At 37.4% G+C, this 23,458-nt stretch overlaps 3 protein-coding genes across 4 annotated transcripts; 2 read left to right on the top strand and 1 right to left on the bottom strand.

Annotated features, from left to right (window-relative positions):
- Positions 1–3,801: 3,801 nt before the first annotated feature.
- Positions 3,802–12,934, top strand: LOC125235577. The gene is made up of 8 exons (XM_048142174.1): positions 3,802–4,621; positions 5,160–5,382; positions 5,954–6,170; positions 6,518–6,784; positions 9,673–10,534; positions 11,445–11,667; positions 11,897–12,113; positions 12,415–12,934. The coding sequence occupies exons 1-8, from the start codon at positions 3,830–3,832 to the stop codon at positions 12,716–12,718; spliced, it is 3,105 nt and encodes a 1,034-aa protein (XP_047998131.1). The 5' UTR covers positions 3,802–3,829; the 3' UTR covers positions 12,719–12,934.
- Positions 12,935–14,005: 1,071 nt separating this feature from the next.
- LOC125235294 lies at positions 14,006–16,263 on the top strand. Its single transcript, XM_048141806.1, has 3 exons — positions 14,006–14,435; positions 15,151–15,287; positions 15,435–16,263. Exons 1-3 carry the CDS (start codon positions 14,408–14,410, stop codon positions 16,185–16,187), a joined length of 918 nt encoding a protein of 305 aa, XP_047997763.1. The 5' UTR covers positions 14,006–14,407; the 3' UTR covers positions 16,188–16,263.
- A 1,696-nt stretch (positions 16,264–17,959) lies between these two features.
- Positions 17,960–19,331, bottom strand: LOC125235444 (mitochondrial import inner membrane translocase subunit Tim9). 2 transcript variants are annotated; one of them, XM_048142012.1, is made up of 4 exons: positions 19,107–19,331; positions 18,769–18,864; positions 18,029–18,203; positions 17,960–17,996 (listed from the first exon to the last, which is right to left on the bottom strand). In XM_048142012.1, the coding sequence occupies exons 1-3, from the start codon at positions 19,143–19,145 to the stop codon at positions 18,069–18,071; spliced, it is 270 nt and encodes an 89-aa protein (XP_047997969.1). In that variant the 5' UTR covers positions 19,146–19,331; the 3' UTR covers positions 17,960–17,996; positions 18,029–18,068. The 2 variants fall into 2 exon arrangements, with proteins under 2 accessions (XP_047997969.1, XP_047997968.1); XM_048142011.1 differs by having other exon boundaries at positions 17,960–18,203.
- Between the last annotated feature and the right edge of the window lie 4,127 nt (positions 19,332–23,458).

Raw genomic sequence — 23,458 nt, 5'->3', positions numbered from 1 at the left:
ATATTTTGACCGATTATTCCAAGACCCGTGATCCGATTTCTATGATTATTTTTTTGTTCGATAGGTACTACCTTCTAGATGGTCCCATATTAATCTGGTGCTGTTCTGATGATGGGATCCATGAAGAGTTAAGGGAATTTTTAAAGGCGCATGTATGGTGATTTCAGTCTTATCTTAAGCAACTCGAGCATTTTCTCTAGTAAATCAACAATTTATGAAATTAACCCGTTGATGATGATGTTTTCGTGATAATGATGACGATTTTTTTAATAAAAAATAAAATCAGTCAGTCAAAAATGTGATCAATGAGTACTCAAGCATCCGTGATCCGATTTAAGTAATTCCTTTTTTATATGAAATGAGATAATTTTAAGGTGTTCTTTTAATATTTATGGTTCTGCCTTGCTGATGGAATCCATAGCAATTGAGGGAACTCCTCAATTCTGAATGGCATAGAGAGAGATGTAGTGATCAAGAGTAAGTGTGCTGTCAGTAGACATACAACAATGTTTTAAACTAAAAACTGTAAAATAAAAACTTTTTACAAAAAAATACAACCGACTTCAAAAAGGAAGAAATAAAATATTATCAGTATTTTAAGTATATGCGTTACCTGCGTTACCGACGGATATGTTTGAAGTCGGTGCCAAGCCAAATAGTAATAGGTACCTATTAGCTCTTTATCTATAAAAACTGTGAATCATATAACATTTTTATACTTTGTTGTACTTATCATAAGAGGGAAAGTAATTATGTATATTTCTTTGTCACCTTACGTTTTTTTACGGCTAACTGACTTAGGCCGTTTTCACATTATCCGATCCGATATCGGATATCAGACCGATAATCCATACATTACAGGCGCCATCTTGGATTTTTCTATTGAAATCCTTCCGACATCCGATATCGGATCGGATAGTGTGAAAACGGTCTTAAGGCATACCCCTCTTACCTCCCTTGTTGCAATGTGCTATTGTGCATTATTTTTCTGCAGTGATACCTATAGTATTATTTGTAGGTACACAACATAAGCAGTTATATTATAATTATCACTCTAGATCGTATAGTCAAAAATAAGATAATGTGTGATATGTGCACTTTTCTCACGATCCCGTGCCCCCTTTATAATGTTGCTGCCCCCTGGGGGGCGCGGCCTTCAGTTTGAAAACGAAAACGCTGCATTAGATCTAGCGCTTTCCGCCGCTCAGTCTGTTTCCTGCCTCGGTTCCATGCCGCTAAAAAATAAAAACAATTTATGTAAGTTAACTCTTTAAATTTTTTTGCAGTGACCTCGTTTCAAGGAAAACGTTATTACGCTTTGGAACTTTTTGCTTCAACTAGGAAAAAGGGGTCACGACACGATGTCACCTCCATAATATATCTTATTTTCCTCAGAAACAACCAGTCGGGATCTTTGGGAGGCGAAGCCAACACGTAGAGGCCCTTTCGACACTTTAATGAAATGTAAGGTGTACACCCGGGCCGATGCTACTCTCGTATCATGCGATGAGACGCACGCAGTGGCAGCACCCACCAGGGTGTAAGGACTATTTGAAAGTTAATGGGATCGAAAATGAACTATATAGGTTAATGAATGAAAGTGACGGACTAAATATTGGGCTATGGGATAAAAAAACCGGACGCCTGCCTAATAAAACGGTATCCAATTTATTTCCAGCAGACGGTGACTCGTCCCGAGAAGATGGGCCTTCACAAAAAGCGACATCTATGATGGCCCAAGAGCAACACTGGCTCAAGAAGAGGGCTTTCGTGTTAAAAATAGTGAAATCGCAACCGAGCGCTCGATCATACCGTGTGTGGTATCAAATTAAAGGGCTTTGCGAGTAGTTTATAAATATATATCACATTATAGGACTTTTTCTACTTGGTCTAACAAAATATGAGAAAATGTCCAAAAGTGGTAATAATTGTATCGGTGAAGGCTCGTTTTCAAAAAATTGGCAAAAATCAATAATAGCAATTTATAATCACTAAGGCATAACAGCAATTTAAGTAAACGTTGCAGATTAATTTAGTACAAAACTTACTTCGATGTGATGTAGATTTTCAAAGAAATTGTCACTTAATTTTAGGTAATTTCTGAAAAAAATTGAATTCGCCTTAGGCTAGTTTACTCTTTTCCAAAAACTTAAAATAAAAATCTAGTCTGAAATGATTGTGGTACAGGATAAACGAATTATAAATTTACCCGTTTTAATATTCAAAATTGTCCAAATTTTACAAATAAGATCGACTGATTCAGCTCTATACGTGCGTTTTTCTAAACGTGCATTAGAGAAAAATTCATAATTAATTTAGTGAGTTAGTTTTCAAAAATCCAGTCTTATAAAAATCAAGATAATAAGATGCTCTAACTGGAACTTGAATTAAATAAATCTATTGGATAACGGAAAGTGTAGTATTTCACCGACTAAAACTATCAATTTTACATTCTTTTGACGTTTTTTTTGAAAGCAGCCTGTCACTGTGCCAACTCGCGTCTTAGGCTTTTCACTTCCACCCCTGGAGCACATAGCACTCGACTCTGAACGGCCAGCCAAGGCAAGCCCGAGGTAGAGAGTCCTGTCCTATGACAGAAATCGAACAGTTGGGCTTAGAAACGGGAAAAAGAATCCCGTGTTGTAACTGGTTACAAAATGAGACTAAATCATTATCGATTCGTAGCCAGGGTTCACATGGTTGGTAACCAGCTTCCAAACGGGAAAAAATATCCCGTATTGTAACTAGTTACACAGTGGGATTTTTATTTTAGCGGCTATTTTGGCGAATGCCGTCATGCAACTTTTTGTAGTTTCTACATGATTTATTCGAGTAATGGTGACATTGAGTAATTTTTTAGGGTTCCGTAGTCAACCAAGTTGACTAGGAACCCTTATAGTTTCGCTCTGTCCGTCTGTCCGTATGTACACCGTTCTAGCTTCAATTTGGTAGAAACTCCGATCAGTAACTCAAGCCCAATACGTAACCAGCTAGTTCTGTAGTCAGTTACAAAACAGTTACCAAATGGTACCACGCTGGACCAATACGTAACCGGCTACAAACCGGGAATCTTGATTACCAATTTGTAGCCAGTTACAAAACTTAGTTACCAAACGGTACTACTCTGGCCCAATACGTAACCAGCTACTCTACTAATCAAGATTCCCGGTTTGTAGTCGGTTACGAAATTTTGGCTACCAAACGGTACTAAACCGACATAACACTATAACACTATATGTATGCCATAAACACTGAGAGTCAAACATATTATCGACTTTAATACGTGAGTGACTCGCTTAAAATATTTTTAAATACTATATGTATGCTCTTCAGATTTGAGGAGTTTCCTCGATTACTACAGGATCCCATCATCAGAATTGGGGTCTACTAAAAACGGGACCAATCTGTATATACATATATGTATGATGTACAGTAAACGGCGATAAAGAACGCACATCGGTTTTTAGAAAGAGACAATTAACGTCACATAAACAAGAAAGAGACAATGCTCTACTAAGACGAAAAACCGATGTGCAATCATTATCGCCAGGTATATTTAGGTAATTACATGCAATAAAACACTAATGAGCTAACATTACAAAAAAATATACAGATGAATTGATAACATCCTCCGTTGAGATTTGGAAGGCGGTTAAAAATCACAATATTGCTTAGTACCTTCGCGTGTTAGATAATTATATCATTGGAATAATATATTTGTTTTATCTCCAGTTATCAGCATGATAAAGCAAACAGACTAGTATGAAGTATAAAAATTGCTACTCGGAATCGAATTATTAATCGTGTTAGTCAATAGGAACGGCAAAAAATGAAGATTGTCACCGCGTTATTCTTATCATTAGTAACAACCAATTTAAATGAAGTGGACTCTTTGAACATACTTGCAATCTTTCAGTACCATGGAAAGAGTCATTTCTTTGTGTTCGAACCGTACCTCTGGGAATTGGCGAAAAGAGGGCACAATGTTACCGTTATATCGCATTTCCCTCAAAAACAACCACTACAAAACTATACCGATATCAGTTTGGCCGGTAAAATGGAAATATTTGAAAGTGTTATAAATATGAAGCAGTCTTTATGGTCGTTGATGGAAGTGACAAAATTTCTTCTGGACGGAGTTGTACATAACTGCAGGGTACTAGTGGAAGACCAAACTGTGCAGCAATTAGTGAAATCTCGGACAAAATATGACTTAGTTCTTGTAGAAGCGTTTATGAGTGACTGTGCATTAGGAATAGCTTACAAGTTAGAAGCGCCAGTGGTAGCTCTAACGTCGCATTCTGTACTTCCAATGCATTATGAACGATATGGCGTTCCTCATCAACTTCTCAAGTTTTGGCCAGATCCAGATTTCTTGACCCGGTTTTTTTTAACAGTGTTATTACCGGTAGGTAATTGGTGGTTCCGAACCTATCAGTATACGGAACATGCGATTCTGTCAGAACATTTCGACAACATTCCACCGCTTGAAGAGTTAGCATACGACATCAAGCTGCTTCTTGGATACTTCCATTATTCCATGTTCGTTCCTCAAGCCTGGCCCGAAAACATAAAGGAAGTAGGTGGATACCATGTCGCTAAAACGAAACCGCTGCCTGAGGTAAATATCTAAGCAAATAAAATATATATACCTAATTATTATTTCTGGAAAAAAATACTCAAGGTATACAGCGGGGCAAATCTCGAATGGGGGGGCATTGTAACTAATCCATTTTTTCCATTATTACACTATGATGTTGAGTTCTACATGTATCCACTGAACACGCCTACCATATATAACCGGTGGACACTATTTAATAATGCAAACATTATAAAACATGGAAAAATGGACCAGTTATATTTGCCCCCCAGTTGAGATTTGCCCCGCTGTACCTTAATACAAACAATAAGGATTTTTAAGAAGTTCTTTTCAAATATAAGGCCGATCAAATGTCAATCATTTTCGATATCTCTGACCGCGTAATTGTTACCCGACTGCTTTAGAAAGGATAGTAATGTTTTTCAACAGAATCTATTTTTTGACGCATTTTACAGCCCATAAATAGTAACGACGGGATACATAAATTTGTGAAAGACAATAGGGGAAAATTAATGTCTAGACGAATAATCAGTTTGCTCATTTATTTTTGTTATTTCAGAAATTAAAAGAGTTTATAGAACAATCGGAACACGGAGTCATATACGTAAGCTTTGGTTCAATGGTAAAAGCGACGAGTCTGCCGAAGGATAAACTGGAGGCCATAGTGGGTGCGCTGTCAGAACTTCCTCAACGAGTGGTATTCAAATGGGGAGAAGGACAACTGCCTGGGAATCCGAAAAACTTTTACGTGTCGAACTGGTTACCGCAAAATGATATTCTGGGTACGTCAATAAGCAACACAATAAGCGAGACGATTAAAAAAACTAATTAGTCCGTCAGTTAGATTATCGAAGAATTTTAGACACGTATTTTTTCTTTTTTCTCGTAAACGAAGAATAACGACGGTACAGTACGTTGAAGTTTCGCGTGACGCCTAGGTACCTACAATTTTTACTTAGAAGTGACGTCACAAGCGGACTCCGGAACTTTGATGCTTTATATCTTTGTATATTTTCATTAATTAGAAAAAGCGAAAAATATGTGTTCAGTATTTTTAGACGATCTAACTGACGGACTAAACAGAATGCCATTTTTTTATGTACTTAGTCGTCATCCCTATTGCATTATCTAACGCACACCTTACAAGTGCAATATAGGACCTTTAATATGTATGGACAGAACATTCGTTCTTCGACATGTCGGTTGGTTGCCATGAGCATCAACAGCCTTGGAATCGTGGAATCAAGGAATCTTCTCCGTGTGGCCAAATATCAAATAGGTACCAAAACAAATATTCTGACACCTAGGTATCTTTAAATTTGAAAACATTGTATTAAACTATTAAATTCACAGGTCATCCCAATGTCGTGGCTTTCTACTCCCATGGCGGACTCCTGGGTTCGACAGAGGCCATACACCACGGAGTACCGGTGGTTCTCACTCCAGTATTTGCTGAACAACCATTTAATTCTATGGCTTTAGAAAGGAAGGGGTTCGGCGTTCGTATGCTCTACGATGAATTAACTAAAGAAAAACTGCTAGAGAAATTTAGAACCATTTTGGATCCAGAGTAAGTATTTTATATAGATACTTGGTAAGTATTTCAAGACATTTAAATAGTCTTTAAATGAAAATATTTTGTATGTGTATAAATAACATATATGAAAAATAACGTAACCCAGTCAGTGCCCGAAACTAGAGTCGAACCAAATTGCTCTAGTTTGTCCTAATATTTATTATCAGTTAAATTAACATAGTCATTGATAACAATTACCACTCATCGTGACTTTGGCGATTTGTATGTCATGATTACGCATATGTATTTAAACACTATTCATAGTGACTGGCCAGATTTCAATCTAAGTCATCATCATATATTACACGATCCGTCTGTACCTACTGTTTTCATGCTTGTAGGTTCAGGAGAAGAGCCAAAGAAATCTCAAGGGAGTGGCACGACCGACCTATGACGCCAATGGACACCGCCATCTATTGGACGGAGTACGCTGCTCGCCATCCAAACTCCACACTTAAAATACCCGCAGTGGGAAAGCCAAACTACCAACTTATGGGATTGGATGTCCTACTAACTATTTTTATTATTTTGGCCATATCGTTGTATGTGTTTATTGTTGCGATTAAATACTTGGTATTTGGAAAGAGGACGAAATCGAAGAAAGAATAAGGATGTGATTGAATATTTAATACCTACTCATAGTGATTGTTAGTGATAGTGTAATTTTTTTATGAGATAATAAGATACCGAAGCTTTTTCAGTTCTTTAAAAGTGGGAATGGATATTGAGCAAAAGAAAAAGAACAAATGGCATGCATAGCATGAAGAAAATGAAGTAAGTTTTATATATAATATCTAAGTATAATGTCTGAATATCGCTTGTCCTAAAATAAAAACAAACTAACTATAAATCACATTAAGTACGAGTAATGTTAACAAAAACTATGTCACCATGACACATGTAAATGTTTTTGTTGATAAAGCGGCAATTGTTTATATATTTATGGGATATAATTACGAGGTGTTTATTATATGAAACATTTAAATGAATAAAAATGAATTGGTAGGTACAAAAATTCAGGATGATGTAAAAAAAATAACTAGCAACGTACCGACTACCGAACCGATGTAATGTGTGCAAGTTATCAATGTAGGTAATATGTCTAGACAATCATAGTAATTAATCAACTAATCATACATTTACGCGACTCACCATATCTTCAAATAAATAATACATACATACAATCACGCCTGTTTCCCAGAGGGGTAGGCAGAGATCACGGATTTCCATTTACTACGATCCTGACAAACCACTTTCGCTTCACACACTTTCATAACATTTCTCATACACGCTCGTCGGTTTCGAGTACTTTGACCTGGCCTCTTTGCAATATTTCCCCGATAAATAATAAATTAAAAATTCTAGCTTATCTGTTGTTCACTCACTATACTGCACTGCACTTCCTACCTTTTGTAAATAAACACTTTCTTGACAACTTAAAACTCGTTTATTCCATAATCAAGCTAGCTACTTATAGTATCGCAGAAAAATCTTAACAGCGTGAGGCAGCTTTTATATGACAGTTTATCAACGACATCTAGTGGGACATTTGGAAGTATAATAAGTATAATTATTACATTTAACATCTGTCAATTCTTAACACTATTAGGTAGTTGGAAAATAGTTGATATATTTAGAATATTATGGTGGCTTATTGTGTGTGGCCTGTGCTATATTTTGTATATTAAAAGTTTTGAACAAAATCTACGGGTATTTTATAGATTCTTATCTTTTTTCTAATACTCATCGATACAATTAAAGAAACAACAAACACAAAAACATTTTTTTAATAATACCTATGGCTGCCCCATGTCTGCATCATCAGGTTATCTTCATAGCCTCCATGTCATCGAAATATGGGTGGTATCGACATCTGATTTGCCTACTACAAACGGACTTAGAGGCTTCTGCCTCGGCGTAGAGATGTTGTGATTGGAAATAATAGAAATCGAAAGAGTTTTTAGTAAGGTAAGTGTGTCATTAGAGGAAGTGTGTCTGGCCTTGCCATTTGGCCTGTTTAACCTTGTTGTTTTGATGTAGGTATATATGCATCATGCATTTTTGACTCTATGGACAGCGTGTCAAAATTCAAATTTGAATAAATCTTTTCCAAGGTCATGCATTTAAGGGTTAAGCAATGATCAGTGTTTATTATATAAACACTAGATATAGAGAGTTAATATATAGAGATCAATACCGACGTTTGCCACTAGCCTCGTGAATAGCAAAAGTATTAAGTTACAGCGGGGCAAATCTCGACTGGGGGACAATTGTAACTAATCCAATTTTTCCATTATTACACTATGATGTTGAGAGGCCTACCATATATAACCGATGGACACTTTATTTAATAATACAAACATTGTAAAACATGGAAAAAATGGACCAGTTATATTTGGTCCCCAGTCGATATTTGCCCCGCTGTACCTTAACTCGCAAAACCACCTGTGACAATGAGTAAAAAGGTAAAATTTGAAGGCTAGATACACTTTGCCTTATGACACACTTACCCGTATTGACCTTATCACTTTTAGAACAGAGCAATGAGGTCTTTGGCGCCCTAAGCTCTAACTAAAGCAGTAGCTAATCACGTAATCACTTAGGCCCACTTGCAACCACTTAACTCAGGGTTAGTGGGCTGTCAACTGTCAAATTCCATATAAAATGGTGGGTTAACCCTCGAGTTAACTCTCCATTTTCGTTGGTTCAAGTGGCCCTTACTGACAGAGTGCGGTGTTACTAACCAAAGAATTTTCTAATTATATTAGCGAGTTTGTGAATGTGGATGTGGAAATTCCGTTTTCCATCTACCTACTAAAAGTCCAACGTAACGTTAGTATTCTGATGTATCCTACAGTCCGATTGGTTATAAGTTGTAGGTATTATTATAATTTAGATGGTCCACGGTTGATTGCAGTGCAGACGCACAAACTGACAAAGTCATATCGTTAAGTTCACTATTTGTCTTTGTTATGTGATTTATGTGCAATATCAAATAAATAAATACAGACATTGTAATTGAATACCTACATAAACAGGTCCGCAAGAGCGTTAGAGAGAGACGATGTCTAATTACGATACGCTACAAAATTTGAACGATTGGCCATTGGCCCCCTATGTAGGCTGCTGGTTTTTAGCCAGAAGTGCCATCAGTCAAGGCGTATTGTAGTTATCTCTCTTTCTTATGTTGGATGCGACAGAGCCAGTTGCGTTATCGTTCGCCACGGAGCGTCAAATATTATACCTACTCTTGTGTCCAAAGGCCCGAACTCAAAACGCTACACGCGCAAACGCCGTGCTCCCACATGTTGTTTAATACCGTTACGATCATTATGTTGGCTCGGGCTTCATTTCCATGGCCAGTCTGGTCCGTGTCTATAGCACGGACGACGTACGCGTTATTTTGTAAACAATTCGCCTTATAAGAATAATAAGTTGTTAGTGAGAGATAAATATTTAACTTTGTTATTTAGTAGCAATGACCGCGTGGATTTAGTTCCGGATACAAGAGTTATCGGCAGTGTTTTGTTACATCTTTGGCCGTAAAGATGAAATCAATCTCGGCGGTCACTTTGTTTATCGCGCTAGCGCACACCGCGAATACTCTCAACGTTCTAGGCATATTTCCGTATCACGGAACTAGCCATTTCTTAGTGTTCCGTGTGTATCTTCTAGGTCTAGCCAATAAAGGACATAATGTTACCGTTATATCGCACTTTCCGGAAAAAAATCCGCCGCCTAATTACCATAGTATCAGCTTGGCGGGAACCTTAGAAATACTTAAAGACGAGATGCCGGTGGAAAAGTCATATAAAACCATTTTCAATACTGGATTATTTTTAACATCCACTGGTACGGAGAATTGTGAAGTGATGCTCAAGAATAAAAAAGTGCGTGATTTAGTTGATTCTAAAGCTAAATTCGATGTGATAGTAGTTGAACAGTTCAACAGCGACTGCGCATTCGGTATTGCATATAAGCTGAATGCTCCCGTAGTTGGCATGATGTCTCACATATTGATGCCTTGGCATTATAGGAGACTAGGCATTCCATACAACACGGCCTACGTGCCTTTTCATTTCTTAGAAGGAGGTTCTAAACCTACACTATACCAAAGAATTGAAAGAATATTATTTGATATGTACTTCAGGACTCTTTACTATCTTGTAACTCAGAGAAGCGATCAGAACACTCTCGCTAAATATTACGACGATATTCCGCCTTTGGAAGATTTGGCTAGCGAGATGAAATTCCTGCTTGTGTACCACAACTTTGTGCTAACTGGATCCAGATTGTTCCCGCCCAATGTTATAGAAGTCGGCGGTTACCATGTCGCAAGGGCAAAGCCTTTAGCTGGCGTAAGTACCTAACTATATATGTATTAACTACAAGTTAAATTGAGGAAAATATTAATTTTCATTATTTTAAAACCTGTCAAGGGAACTTTAGTTTTTTAAGATTAGTAATAACGTACCGACCGACCGACGTACGTACGTATCGACCGGGTTTCAAAAACAATACCACTACATTCGGTACATAGACACCCTGTCCACGCGTAAATACATAGCTGCATCAGCTATAGCCTCGTGGATCTCTGGCAAATTTTTATGCTTATCACAAGTACTTGTACGATGGCACCAGGACCCAAGAGGATACAGTTTTAGGGTTAATTAATACACTAAACCATCGGCCAGATAGATATTTAAAAAAAAACATGATAGCACTTTGTTCAACTTATTTGCCGTACTTATTTGTGTCTGGGTTTGGGATTGGGTTATTTACAACTTATTTGGGTAAAAATCGTCTAGAAGATGATAATTGATGGCCAGCCCATTTTAGGGGATTTTGTTCAACTTTGTTCGAAGTAATAATACCACCAAATCCACCAGCTTCTCGAAATAGCACTAGGTACGCATCTACTACTGCTACTATGTGCATCACGGGAGTAGGTAACAACCTATACAACGCGAAGTACCTATTCGTGCTTATATAGGTACATTTATAGTCTAAAATTCTAAATAAATGTTTCCTCATGAAATAATACTATAGAAACGGGTTTCCATAGTTTTATTTCATTCGCGGTTACCGAAGACAATATTAAATGTGTTCTCTCGTAATTGATTTTATAAAACCCAGTCCCAAAAAAGTAAACTCTAGGTACTTAGATAGCTATGCTATTAGCTTTTTTGTCTGTGCCCTCTTCCGTAAAGTTAGCGGTAAAGAAACAGTTACCCGAGTTTAGCCTTCACCTTCACTGTTTTTTCACAGGCGTTGAAGACATTCGTCGAAGAAGCGAAACATGGCGTAGTTTACATAAGCTTCGGTTCCGTGATCAATCCAACCGCTCTACCTGCTGAAAAGGTGCAGGCAATCATAGACGTGATGGTGCAACTGCCACAAAGGTTTATCTGGAAGTGGAATAACAAGACTTTGGCATTGGCTCAGGATAAACTGTATACTGGCAGTTGGCTGCCTCAAATTGATATTTTGGGTAAGCAAGCATAGGTATTTTTTGTACGCTAAGGTTTGTCATAAAATATACGGACTAAGTAAGTAAATTAATTACTTAGGTACATAATTCATAATATACCCCAAGTGTTTTCCCTTTACCTACTAATTCTATTTGTTATTAGTATACGGGATATGTCACTAAAAACTACCCCCCAAAAAACCACTCGAAAATTAGCGCCCTATAAAACTGTGTGAATATTTTTTTACAGGTCATCCAAATACGTTGGCGTTTTTCTCCCATGGCGGTATGGGCGGCACAACTGAAGCCATACATTTCGGCGTACCGATGATTGCCATGCCAGTTTTGGGCGACCAACCAGCAAATGGTGCCGCCATTGAGGAAAGCGGATTGGGAGTACAAGTTCAAATTAGGGATTTAAATAAAGAAAACCTGCTGGCAGCATTCCGAAAAGTTTTAGATCCAAAGTACGTACCTATTTACGGTCAATATTAATTACCATTTCCTCCTGTATAATCGTATTAATCGTATATCGTACACGGGTGACGTGTGACTAGAGCGCTATATATTTTCTTTAAACCATGACGTGAACATTTTCTTTACGATCTTCAGAATACCAGTTAAGGACGACTACACACTTGCCTAAGTTGGGAGTGTGACGAGTAGGTATATTAGCGTCCAACCTCGGCCATCATTTTATTTGGGTACTCTTATTTTCCTGTTCCATTCCTTAACATATCTACCTTGATAATTAATTTCTCTTTTCAGATTCAGAGAAAGAGTGAAGCAAATCTCCAAGGCATGGCATGATCGTCCAATGCGTCCCCTAGACACTGCAATCTACTGGACCGAGTACGCAGCTCGGCATAATAACTTTACATTCAGGGCTGCGGCTGCCGACACACCCTTATACCAACATTTCTACTTAGATATTATAGGCGTATTGTGTATCTCTTTGTATGTTATAACAAAAGTGTTCAGTTTGTTATTAAGTTTATGCAAATCGAAACCAAGAGTCAAAAATGTCAAAGCGAATGACAAGAAGACAAATAAGAAGTCAAAGCGTGAATGATTATATTCTCTTTGTGAATGACTAAACGTTTTCAAACAATAGGTTATGTTATAATCATTCGTATATCTCTCTATGGTACGATTCTGGAAATAAAGGTACTGTTACACATGCATAGTTACTAACATGACAGCATACAGGGTGATTCATGAGTCGTGAGCAGGAGTGAACCGGGTACTGGGGAGGGTCACACTGAGCAACTTTCATAATGGGGCAACACTAAATTGTGATATTATTTTTTCTTAACTATGACTTAATTGATAGTTAATCATCAATTAAGTCATAATTAGAACGTAATTGATAATTATCTATCAATTAAGTATAATAGTTAATAAAAATAATCACAATTCAGTGTTGCCCCATTATGAAAGTTGCTCAGCGTGACCCTCCCCAGTACCATGTTCACTCCTGCTCACGACTCATGAATCATCCTGTATTATGCTGCGATGATGCTACTCCGCTACCTAGCATCACAGAATTCTTACCTAAACTAACAAAGGGACCGCGCGCGAGTAGACACACGCGACATTGAATTATATTGTTGTCATCACCAGTAAATGGGCCGCGTACTCGCAGCCACCGGCACGGCATGTGTTTGGAGCGCAGAGATAGAATCGCGGAGTGAGCCGCCTCTGCTGGCATGTGTATTTAGGATGCGCTGATTTTAAGGATGCTTAAAACATTTTAGTATGCTCTAAAAACATGCTATTTAAGGACATAACATATGTAACAGTAGCTACTTCAACTCTCCTAGATTCAAAGTATAGAGAAGGCAAATACCTAACATCTTTTTGTTTTTTGTCTTGTGGTAATCCACTCTAGCATGGAAAACCTACATGAAATATAGATTCCCGGGAGCCTACTTAGGCTTTTTTTATGTTACAGAAATGGATTTACGCATGCCACTTGCGGGCGTAGCACACTAGTTCGATAAACTTTATCTCATCGGTGCGCTATCGCACTTACAAATAGAGCGAAAAGGCCGGCCTGACGTAATATCGTTTATCACGCGACCATGCTTGCCTACCTGGCCCAGATCCAGGGCGATGACGGATTAACCAATGGACTGTCGTCTAATGCTGACTTCGTCTGAGATGGTGCCCGGTAGCGCAAACATTTTGGGCTGTTGCTGCTGATCAAGCTGTTGATCAGGCGCCCCTTGGAACCTATTTCAGGATTGTTATTGTATTTCGAACAATAATTATGATCTCATTGTGATGTTCTCGAAATATAATATAAGATCATTTTAAGAAAAAGGAGTTTTATTGATAGCATTTTACCATACGGAGCAGTGTGACTTATTGAAGTCGCTGGATCAGCCAAAAAAATATTCCTCAGCACATGTAGTGCATTAAACCTTAGCAACAGACTAGCCTAATATATATTAAAACTTCTAGAAAAAGCAATAAATTCTAATGACAAATTAATTCTGTCAAACATACCTACTTCAAACAAAATGTAGGTAAAACAAGCAAAAATTTTTATTTCATTAATAAATATGTAAAGATCAAACAGTTCATAAAATAACAATATGTCAGCAGACCAAATCTCTTTTGGGCAATAATTTAACAAATAAGATGACTAACAAGACCAGCCACCCAACCAACCATCTAATTTACAGCAATAGGATCTTGAGTCCAAAAGAAAACCAACATCTAATATAAACCTATTAATTATTATACTATAGTAACAATGGCTTGCTGTTGTCAATCCTGCAAAAGTAAGTACATACCTATATTTTTAATGCTGTAACTAATTTAATAACAAGACTACCGTGAGACACTGACATATTAAACATACAAGCCGGGTCACTCACGTGTAATAAGTCGATAAACGCTCGACATGTTCCGCTCCGTAACAAGGAGCATTTTCATTGAGCTCGATGTAACTATTTATAGCTATTCGCGCCTTAGGTTTAAGCTTACATCAACCGTTTTTATTCAAACCACTTTTAAAATGGGGTCGTTCGAAGTCTGAATAATATGAGTAGGTATTAGGTATCTTAATAATATATGGACCAAAAGGCCCATACGGTACGACGACAACACAGTACTATCAGCTCATAAGTGCAAGGGGAAATTATGAATGAATTCATTGATAAATTTGCCATGCACTTTTGCAGCTGATAGTACATGTCCGCATCAAATACCTGCAGAAATGTGATTATATATGTAGGTACCTAATGTAATAGGAACTTATCAAGTACTTAAGTTTAGTTATAGGTGCAGTGCGTGCCTTTCAGTAGGGTCTTCGGATTTAGAGCGATAATAGGACAAGTTCTATTTTACGATTACTTCCGACTTCACCAGAAAACCGAAGGCTCTTTTGAAATTTCACAGGCTTTACTTACACGACTTCGTGCAAGTGACTAGTGAGTTTTCCCTAGTTCTAATAGAAGGAATAACAACACTAGATATCACAATAACTGTTTCCAGATAAATCATCATCCAGCTGCCTCGGCCGCTGCGATCTGCCGAAGCACAGATGCCTGGAAAAGGAGGACGTAAAGCCAGGTCCCGTGCCCAAACACATGGGATGGATGTACTGCGCTAAATCTTCTCCGCGGTTTCAGGTAAATACCTACTTACAGGAAGGAAATAGTTGTACCGTTCCGTACAGTTGCCATCATAATACGAGTTAGGTATATCTGACTTGATCTTATTTTATTTGTGAACCATACAAGTTCACGCGCTACGTTATAATTATTTTTTATTCGCAGCAAAAATGTGGTTGGCGTCCTGGCCACATTTCCTGCACGGTCCTTCGCCGAATAGAAGCCCACAACGGCTCCCGAGAAACCTGCCGCATCTGCCCGTCTAGATGCTCAACGAGGCCTTGCGCATCTAGATGCTCATCGAGACCCTGCTCCCGTCCGTGCTCCCGAACGTGTCTCTTCAAGTCCTGCTCAAGAGCCTGTTCCAGGCCTTGTCTCAAACCCTGCTTCCCGCCGCCTTCCTCTTGCTCTGGCCCAGCTTGTCCACCTGGAACGCCCCTTATCAGGATCATAAGACGCGGAGGCAAATACAAAATATGCACGAAGCCGTCAAACCTCGACAATTCACCTTCTGGACCGTATCCTCTCAAGTATGTACTGAACGCGGATACTGATACAAATTCGTCAACGAAATTCAGCATCGAGGCGAAATTCAACGATTATCAATATGATTACACGAGTTCGCAGACTTCGTTTGTATTGGACTTCTGTCCACCACCATCGACATGTGCCAGACCTTGCCCGAAGAAAAGTATTTTATGCATGTTTGGACAATGTGACAATTCCTGGCCCCCTGGTACTATGGATGATAATGAAGCCAAAGGACCAAAACTACAAAAAGATTCAGGGAAAAGTGGCGACAATGCCAACACTGGCATCACCAAAGGCTATGCAGCCACTGACAACACTGGCGCAACCAAACGCAATACAAGCACCGACAGTTGTGTTGAAGACTATAATAGTGCAAAAGGAAAATAGATATGTAGACTGATATAGTGATAATTATTTACTTAATTGTATTATTATTTACATTAGATATCTAATTCATCGAGCATCCAGTTGTTTCATTGGCTTTAACCCTTTTCCAGGCATAGTACGTTTTATAGTGTCCGTCAGGATGGCGTGAGAGATGTCTGAATAGTCACATTTGCACCAAATAACTGTACCTATAGCGAAGAAAACTGTACCTCAAGCAATTAAACATTAAATAGATAGTTACAAAGAAACGCTGTTCTGACGTTAGCTTGGCGCGCATAGCCGTGTATCGCCCCAACGTGTGGGAACTATGTTCTCTAACATATATCAATAAACTGTACCTCACTAAACTGCCAATAATATTTAAATCACACGTTGATCACACGTGATATCGGTCAAATCAACAACAAATTTTACTGCTCTCATTTACTTAAATGACCTGTATGTTTGCTGATCAATTTGCAACAGGCGCTTGTTTTTCTCGTAATACATATATTATAATATAATAATATTATTACAATATAATCATCATCATTAGGCCTTGTGCATCTTTACAGATGATTTAAGCAGCATCTCTGATCGCTTTTGGCCATATAATCCAATTCGTGATCGGCATAATCTACCACATAGTGTTACGTGAACACAAGCGCCTGTTGCAAATTGATCGGCAAACATACATACTGTCATTCGTTTAATTATATGAGAGCAGTAATAGTTATTTGTTATACAAGGGGGCAAAGTTGTATTTTAACGTCGAGTGTGGAATTGACAAACGAGCAAGTGAAAGGATTCTATAGTTGAACCACGAGCGAAGCGAGAATAGAATCCTGAACTTGCGAGTTTTTTAACACACGAGAAGTAAAATACATTTGCACCCGAGTGTAACACAAAACTTTTCCCCTCACTATAGCGAGGAAACTACAACGCAAAAAATGCATTTATCACTGCTTCCAGTAGTTCCACAGGTGGTAAATCATCTTTATTACTAGATTCACCTACTTTTATCAACTTTAAAGCAGTTAATTTGACTTTATTCAAGGTCAAATTACTTTACCCACTAGTGGATAAAATGCGTTTTTACCCGCTGGTATTAAAGGACAAAACACGTGTTTCCGAGCTAGTGAGGGGAAAAAAAATTGTTGATTTGACCGATATCACGTGTGATTTAAGTGTTATTATTGGCAGTTTAGTGAGGTACAGTTTAGGTATAGATCCCACACGTTGGGGCGATACACGGCTATGCGCGCCAAGCTGACTTCAGAATGGCGTGTCTATGTAACTATCTATTTAATGCTTGATTGCTTGAGGTACAGTTTTCTTCGCTATAGGTACAGTTTAGTACAGTAGTTTAGGTACAGTTATTTGGTGCAAATTTTGTGACATCTCTCACACCATCCTGACGGACACGTTTTATCGACCATAGGTACGTGTAAACGCGATACAATCTAAACACTGCAATTCAGGGTAAAAGTTAAATTTCAATTTTCAAAATGTGACTCTTTAAGATTGATTGTCAAAACATCACTATTTAGAATATTTATACATTGGATTTTCTATAACAATTTCTAGGTTGGTGTACTGGAAAAGGGTTAATATTATATTCAGGCTGCCTTTTCCCTTCGTAGAACTTTACATGCCAACTTGTCCTAATGTATGTAAAAGTAAACTCCTCGGAAACTAATGAGAAATTAAGCTTTTTATGCTATTAGAATTATCAAGTAGGGGGCTGTATTTAACAGATGTTTTATTAAAATGGCTAAATACAAAGCAAATTCTCTAACTCATTAACAATTTTATTAGTCTTCACTGAAGACAATAAACTAACAAAAATTATAATAATTAAATGTGTGAAGTCACTACTTAGACAAGTCCATTCAGTGGGAGTTAGCTAGGGTTCCCAGCTTTCTGGGCCATCGCAAGCATGTTCTCATTTGCTATCATTTGGAATTCGTGGAACCTTTGAGAGACCCTCTGGTTCATTCGCAGGTATTTCTCCATACAGTTGGATGTGCATTTATCCTGAAAAATAAAACAAATTTGTCTCATAATTATATAAATAGGTTGCAAGTTTAGAATAAAACTAACTCAAGTCAATAGCCAACTGGTTCAGCATTAACTTGGTTTTTCATTCTAAAGGTGCAACTTCTTGAAGCAACTAGCATACTTTTTGTAAATTTCAACCCTAAAAGGCAACCAAGGCCCTATTCAGATTAAAACCATGAATGTACAACAACCGTTTTGTTTAAGCACCTCCTTGTACATAGGGCCTAATATATACAACCAATTCCTAAATACTCGCTAGATAATAATATGTCATAGCCACATTGCAACATACTTCAAAACACATGTGTCAAAAAGAGGAACTTACAGCTCAGGTATAATAAGTAATACATATTTATCCCCTTATTCATAAACATACTCTAAAGTTATCAAGCCGATAAAGTTTGTTTGTCCCTTTCTGACATTTGCTGTGATAGAAAAGGACAAACGAACTTTATCGGCTTGATAACTTTAGAGTATGTTTATGAATAAGGGGGTTAGTGTGACATTATACAACACAACCACTGTTTTTTTTTCTTCTTACCTCAGAAGACTTCAGAGTTCTTGAAGTGAAATCATGAATGCAATCATTGAAGCAGAGTTCTGACAGTTTATTATACTGCACCAGGAAATCCTTGAACTGGAAGTAAAACGAAGTAAAATATTAATAAATACCGATTACAAATTGGCACTTTATTCAATTTATGTACTATACAATTTCATAACAGATTTTCACTCTAGTTTAAGATTAACTATTAACAAGTTTTTGTTACATCTAACCATAAAAGCATAAGTTATAACATATATAACATAAATGGTTACAAATACTAGTTTAGGTCGAAAATTGGCATTGGGTTATCATTTACAAAACAATTATTTTACCGTCTTGATCTGATCGGCTTCACTAATTTCGGTGGCCATTATAAATGGTAAGCAGTGGGAACTTTAATACAGAGAATACCCTCCAGTTAATAATCAACACAGTAAATTATTTAATTGACTAAAATATTGGAACATCAAAACTTGTCGAAGTTGTCGAGAATTTTAGGTTATAGCGTTTTTTTTAATAGTCTAAAAATTGATTGGAGCTTGCGCGATAGCGCTCGTGATGATTTTGAGTGACAGTGACAGGCGCATCGCATCTCATTACTTGACATTTTAATTTATTTTTTGATATGTTCATTAGGTTTGACATAATTATATTAATTACCTTTTTAGATATTTATTTAAAGCCAGTATAATTAAATTTTTTGCAACATAACATTATGCCACCGCTCTGGCTGAATGATCAAAAATAGTCGAAGCTGTGTAATGAAAAAAAAAACCGGCCAAGAGCGTATCGGGCCACGCTCAGTGTAGGGTTCCGTAGCTTTCCGTATTTTTCTCAAAAACTACTGAACCTATCAAGTTCAAAACAATTTTCCTAGAAAGTCTTTATAAAGTTCTACTTTTGTGATTTTTTTCATATTTTTTAAACATATGGTTCAAAAGTTAGAGGGGGGGGGACGCACTTTTTTTTCCTTCAGGGGCGATTATTTCCGAAAATATGAATATTATCAAAAAACGATCTTAGTAAACCCTTATTCATTTTTTAATACCTATCCAACAATATATCACACGTTGGGGTTGGAATGAAAAAAAAATATCAGCCCCCACTTTACATGTAGGGGGGGTACCCTAATAAAACATTTTTTTCCATTTTTTATTTTTGCACTTTGTTGGCGTGATTGATATACATATTGGTACCAAATTTCAGCTTTCTAATGCTTACGGTTACTGAGATTATCCGCGGACGGACGGACGGACGGACGGACAGACAGACATGGCGAAACTATAAGGGTTCCTAGTTGACTACGGAACCCTAAAAAAAGTGTGTTGCCAGCATCGACTTACAATAGGGACTGAGCTCACACTTTTTTTGCCATACTAAATTGAACCTTATCACCTGCGCATAAAGGCGTTCTTGACAGACTAGCAAAAGTGTGTCCACATGAGAGGGTCAAAGTTGGGGCTGGTGTCCCTCTCGCACGTGTGACCAGTGTTAAAAAATTACTATAGTAGTAGTATTTTTACATGTATGATAACTAAGTTTATAAACTTCTTAAATTATTTTCGTATTATATCGAGGCAAGGGTAAATACCTTGTAACGAATTGGTAAGTCATTATTATGAAGCCATAAAACCAAAAAATTGCGCAATTATTAAAAACCTTTAATTGGGTATTAGTAGATTTGGTAGTAACTTTGAATATTGACTGGTATCCCCAAATGATGACAGTGATGACGTCATTCAAATGATTTTGATAGTGGTAATAAGTGCGAGAGGGACACCAGCCCCAACTTTAACCTCTCATGTGGACACACTTTTTGGCCTAACAACTCATTCTGGTTTAATTATAAATATCTGGGCGACCGAGCTTCGCTCGGTTCTATTTTAATATATCACGTCTTTAGATAAAAAAAAACTCTTATAAATACAAAAACAAAAAAAAAGACAAAAAACAAAAACTTAATTTCTGGCCGGGATTCGAAACCCTGACACCTACGATCTATCTGCGTACATTAGACCGACCTCGTGCGACTGAGCTACGCGGAATCGATGCGCGCGCGGCGAAATTAAGGACCATATTTAACGTTTACAAATGCGAAAGAAAAACTCATGAAAACTCGAAAATTCGCGTTTTCCGGGATCTAAGGCTACGCTAGATCGATTTTTCACCCCTAAAACCCCCACAAACAAATTTCAGCGAAATCGTTAGAGCGGTTTCCGAGATCGTCGGTATATAAAATAAATAAATAAATAAATAAATATACAAGAATTGCTCGTTTAATAGTATAAGATTCTGTGGTTGCCAGTTTTGTAATCTTATACTTTTAAACGAGCAATTCTTGTATATTTATTTATTTATTTATTAACCGACTTCAAAAAAGGAGGAGGTTCTCAATTCGACTGAATGTTTTTTTTTTTATTATTTTTTTTTTGTATGTATGTTATTTATATATATATTTATTTACACTGACGATCTCGGAAACCGCTCTAACGATTTCGCAGAAATTTGTTATGTGGGGGTTTTTGGGGGTGAAAAATCGGTCTAACTTATCCTTAGGTCCCGGAAAACGCGAATTTTCGAGTTTTCATGCGTTTTCGCGCGCCATCTCGTGTGCAGTAGTTGTACTGTTAAGACAGAATTCTTTCGGTCGATGTAAGTACTATTTATTGCAAACACTAGATGGCGACACAGGTCAAGGCTAAAACGAATAGAAAATACACTATTTAAGTTTTTGTGGCGAAATGCGCGCCATCTCGTGTGCAGTAGTTGTGTTGTTAAGGCTGAGAATTCTTTCGCTCGATGTAGGTACTATTCATTTTTGAACTAGATGGCGACACATGTCAAGGATACGAAACAGAACCGAGCGAAGCTCGGTTGCCCAGATATTGTAGGTATTACACAGTTTGAGGTAAAATCATTTTAGTAGTTTTTTAGTGTCACCATTTAGGCCCCCCACAGACGGGAGACAAAACTGTTTTGTCTCCGTCGTATTTGTATGAAAAGTTGCGTCGCCTCGTGTGCGCACCTTCATACTAGCCCATAGACCGAGCGACGGAGACAAAACAGTTTTGTCGCCCGTGTGCGCGGAGCCTTACAAATCAATTTTTTATTTCACGATAAATCATGAAAATATTCATTCATTCAAATCTACGTCATAAATTGATAAATTTAATACAGACGATTAACCAAATCTTAGCACTAAAAAAAGGCGTGGACTTCTAATTTTCTATGGGAATCAAACTTCCACCCCTACATTTTCGATCATTTTTTTTTAAAAATGAATAAGGGTTTACTAAGATGGTTTTTTGATAATATGAATATTTTTGGAAATAATCGCTCCTAAGTGTTATCTTTTGAACCATATGTTTAAAAAATATGAAAAAAATCACAAAAGTAGAACTTCATAAACACTTTCTAGGAAAATTGTTTTGAACTGGCTCGTCGATGATTCCGCCAACGTCCCGGCAGACAAGTATCTAAATGATGAAACATCAGGGCCATCAGGCTGTGCCTATCGCACTATTTGTAAGTTCGATAGGGACTAGTATCTTCTTAGTAGTTTGTGATAGGGACGGCCTGACGTTTTATGTTTTATCATTTGACACGCGTCCATGCTTGCTTGCCAGGTGTAGGAAGCACAAACTACTAAGAAGATACCACGCGCTGGGCACGCGTTTTATGGAGATAATAAAATTGGCTGGTGAACCCTATATATATTTCAAATTTAATTCCATTATTTTACGGTGTAGTGTTTACTCAGTTTTTTTAAATACTGGATAGGAACTTAAGTTTTTTTTTAGTTTTGGTAGTAGCAACATTTTGGCAACATCTATTATCTGTGGTTTCTTTCATAACGCCGGCAACAGAACAGTCGGCTTCCCACAGACAGTCTTAAAAATTCATAATCTTAAAAAAAAATTGTATGCAATCTGACAGTTCAAACTGACACTGACAAGACACTAACAAGTTTTGTCAGTGTCAATTTGCATACAATTTTTTTTAAGATTATGAATTTTTAAGACTGTCTGTGGCAAGCCTTAACAGAACAGTCTTCCCACAGACAGTCTTAAAAATTCATAATCTTAAAAAAAAATTGTATGCAATTGACAGTTCAAATCTGTCAGTGTCTTGTCACTGTCAGTTTGAACTGTCAGATTGCATACAAGTTTTTTTTTAAGATTATGAATTTTTAAGACTGTCTGTGGGGAGCCTTAGGCCGGCAACAGACAGTCTTAAAAATTCATAATCTTAAAAAAAATTTGTATGCAAACTGACACTGACAGATCTGTCAGTGTTAGTTTGCATACAAATCTTTTCTAAGATTATGAATTTTTAAGACTGTCTGTTGCCGGCCTACAATTTCATAATCTTATGAAATCAGATCGAGTGCACGGATTTCCATATAATTTCGCAACTGTCCACACACAGTCTTATTTTTTTTTTTTCATGATTATGATTTTTTTCAGATTGATCTGACAGATTGCGAATAATCTGAATTTTAAGAATGTGCGTGGCAAGGTATACGATTTCATAAGATTATGATTTTTTAAGATTATGAAATTTAAGACTGTCAATCTGACAGTTCAAACTGACCAGTGTCAATTGCATACCTGTCTGTTGCCGGCCTAAGAGGGTGCACTCACGGGCGACTTTTCGACGACCATGGGCTAGTATGAAAGTGCGC

Source organism: Leguminivora glycinivorella, chromosome 17, assembly GCF_023078275.1.
Source record: "Leguminivora glycinivorella isolate SPB_JAAS2020 chromosome 17, LegGlyc_1.1, whole genome shotgun sequence".
In the NCBI taxonomy this organism is placed as follows: Eukaryota; Metazoa; Arthropoda; class Insecta; order Lepidoptera; family Tortricidae; genus Leguminivora; species Leguminivora glycinivorella.
Note: the sequence above shows the minus strand (reverse complement) of the source record. Positions and strands in the feature narration are given on the sequence as shown.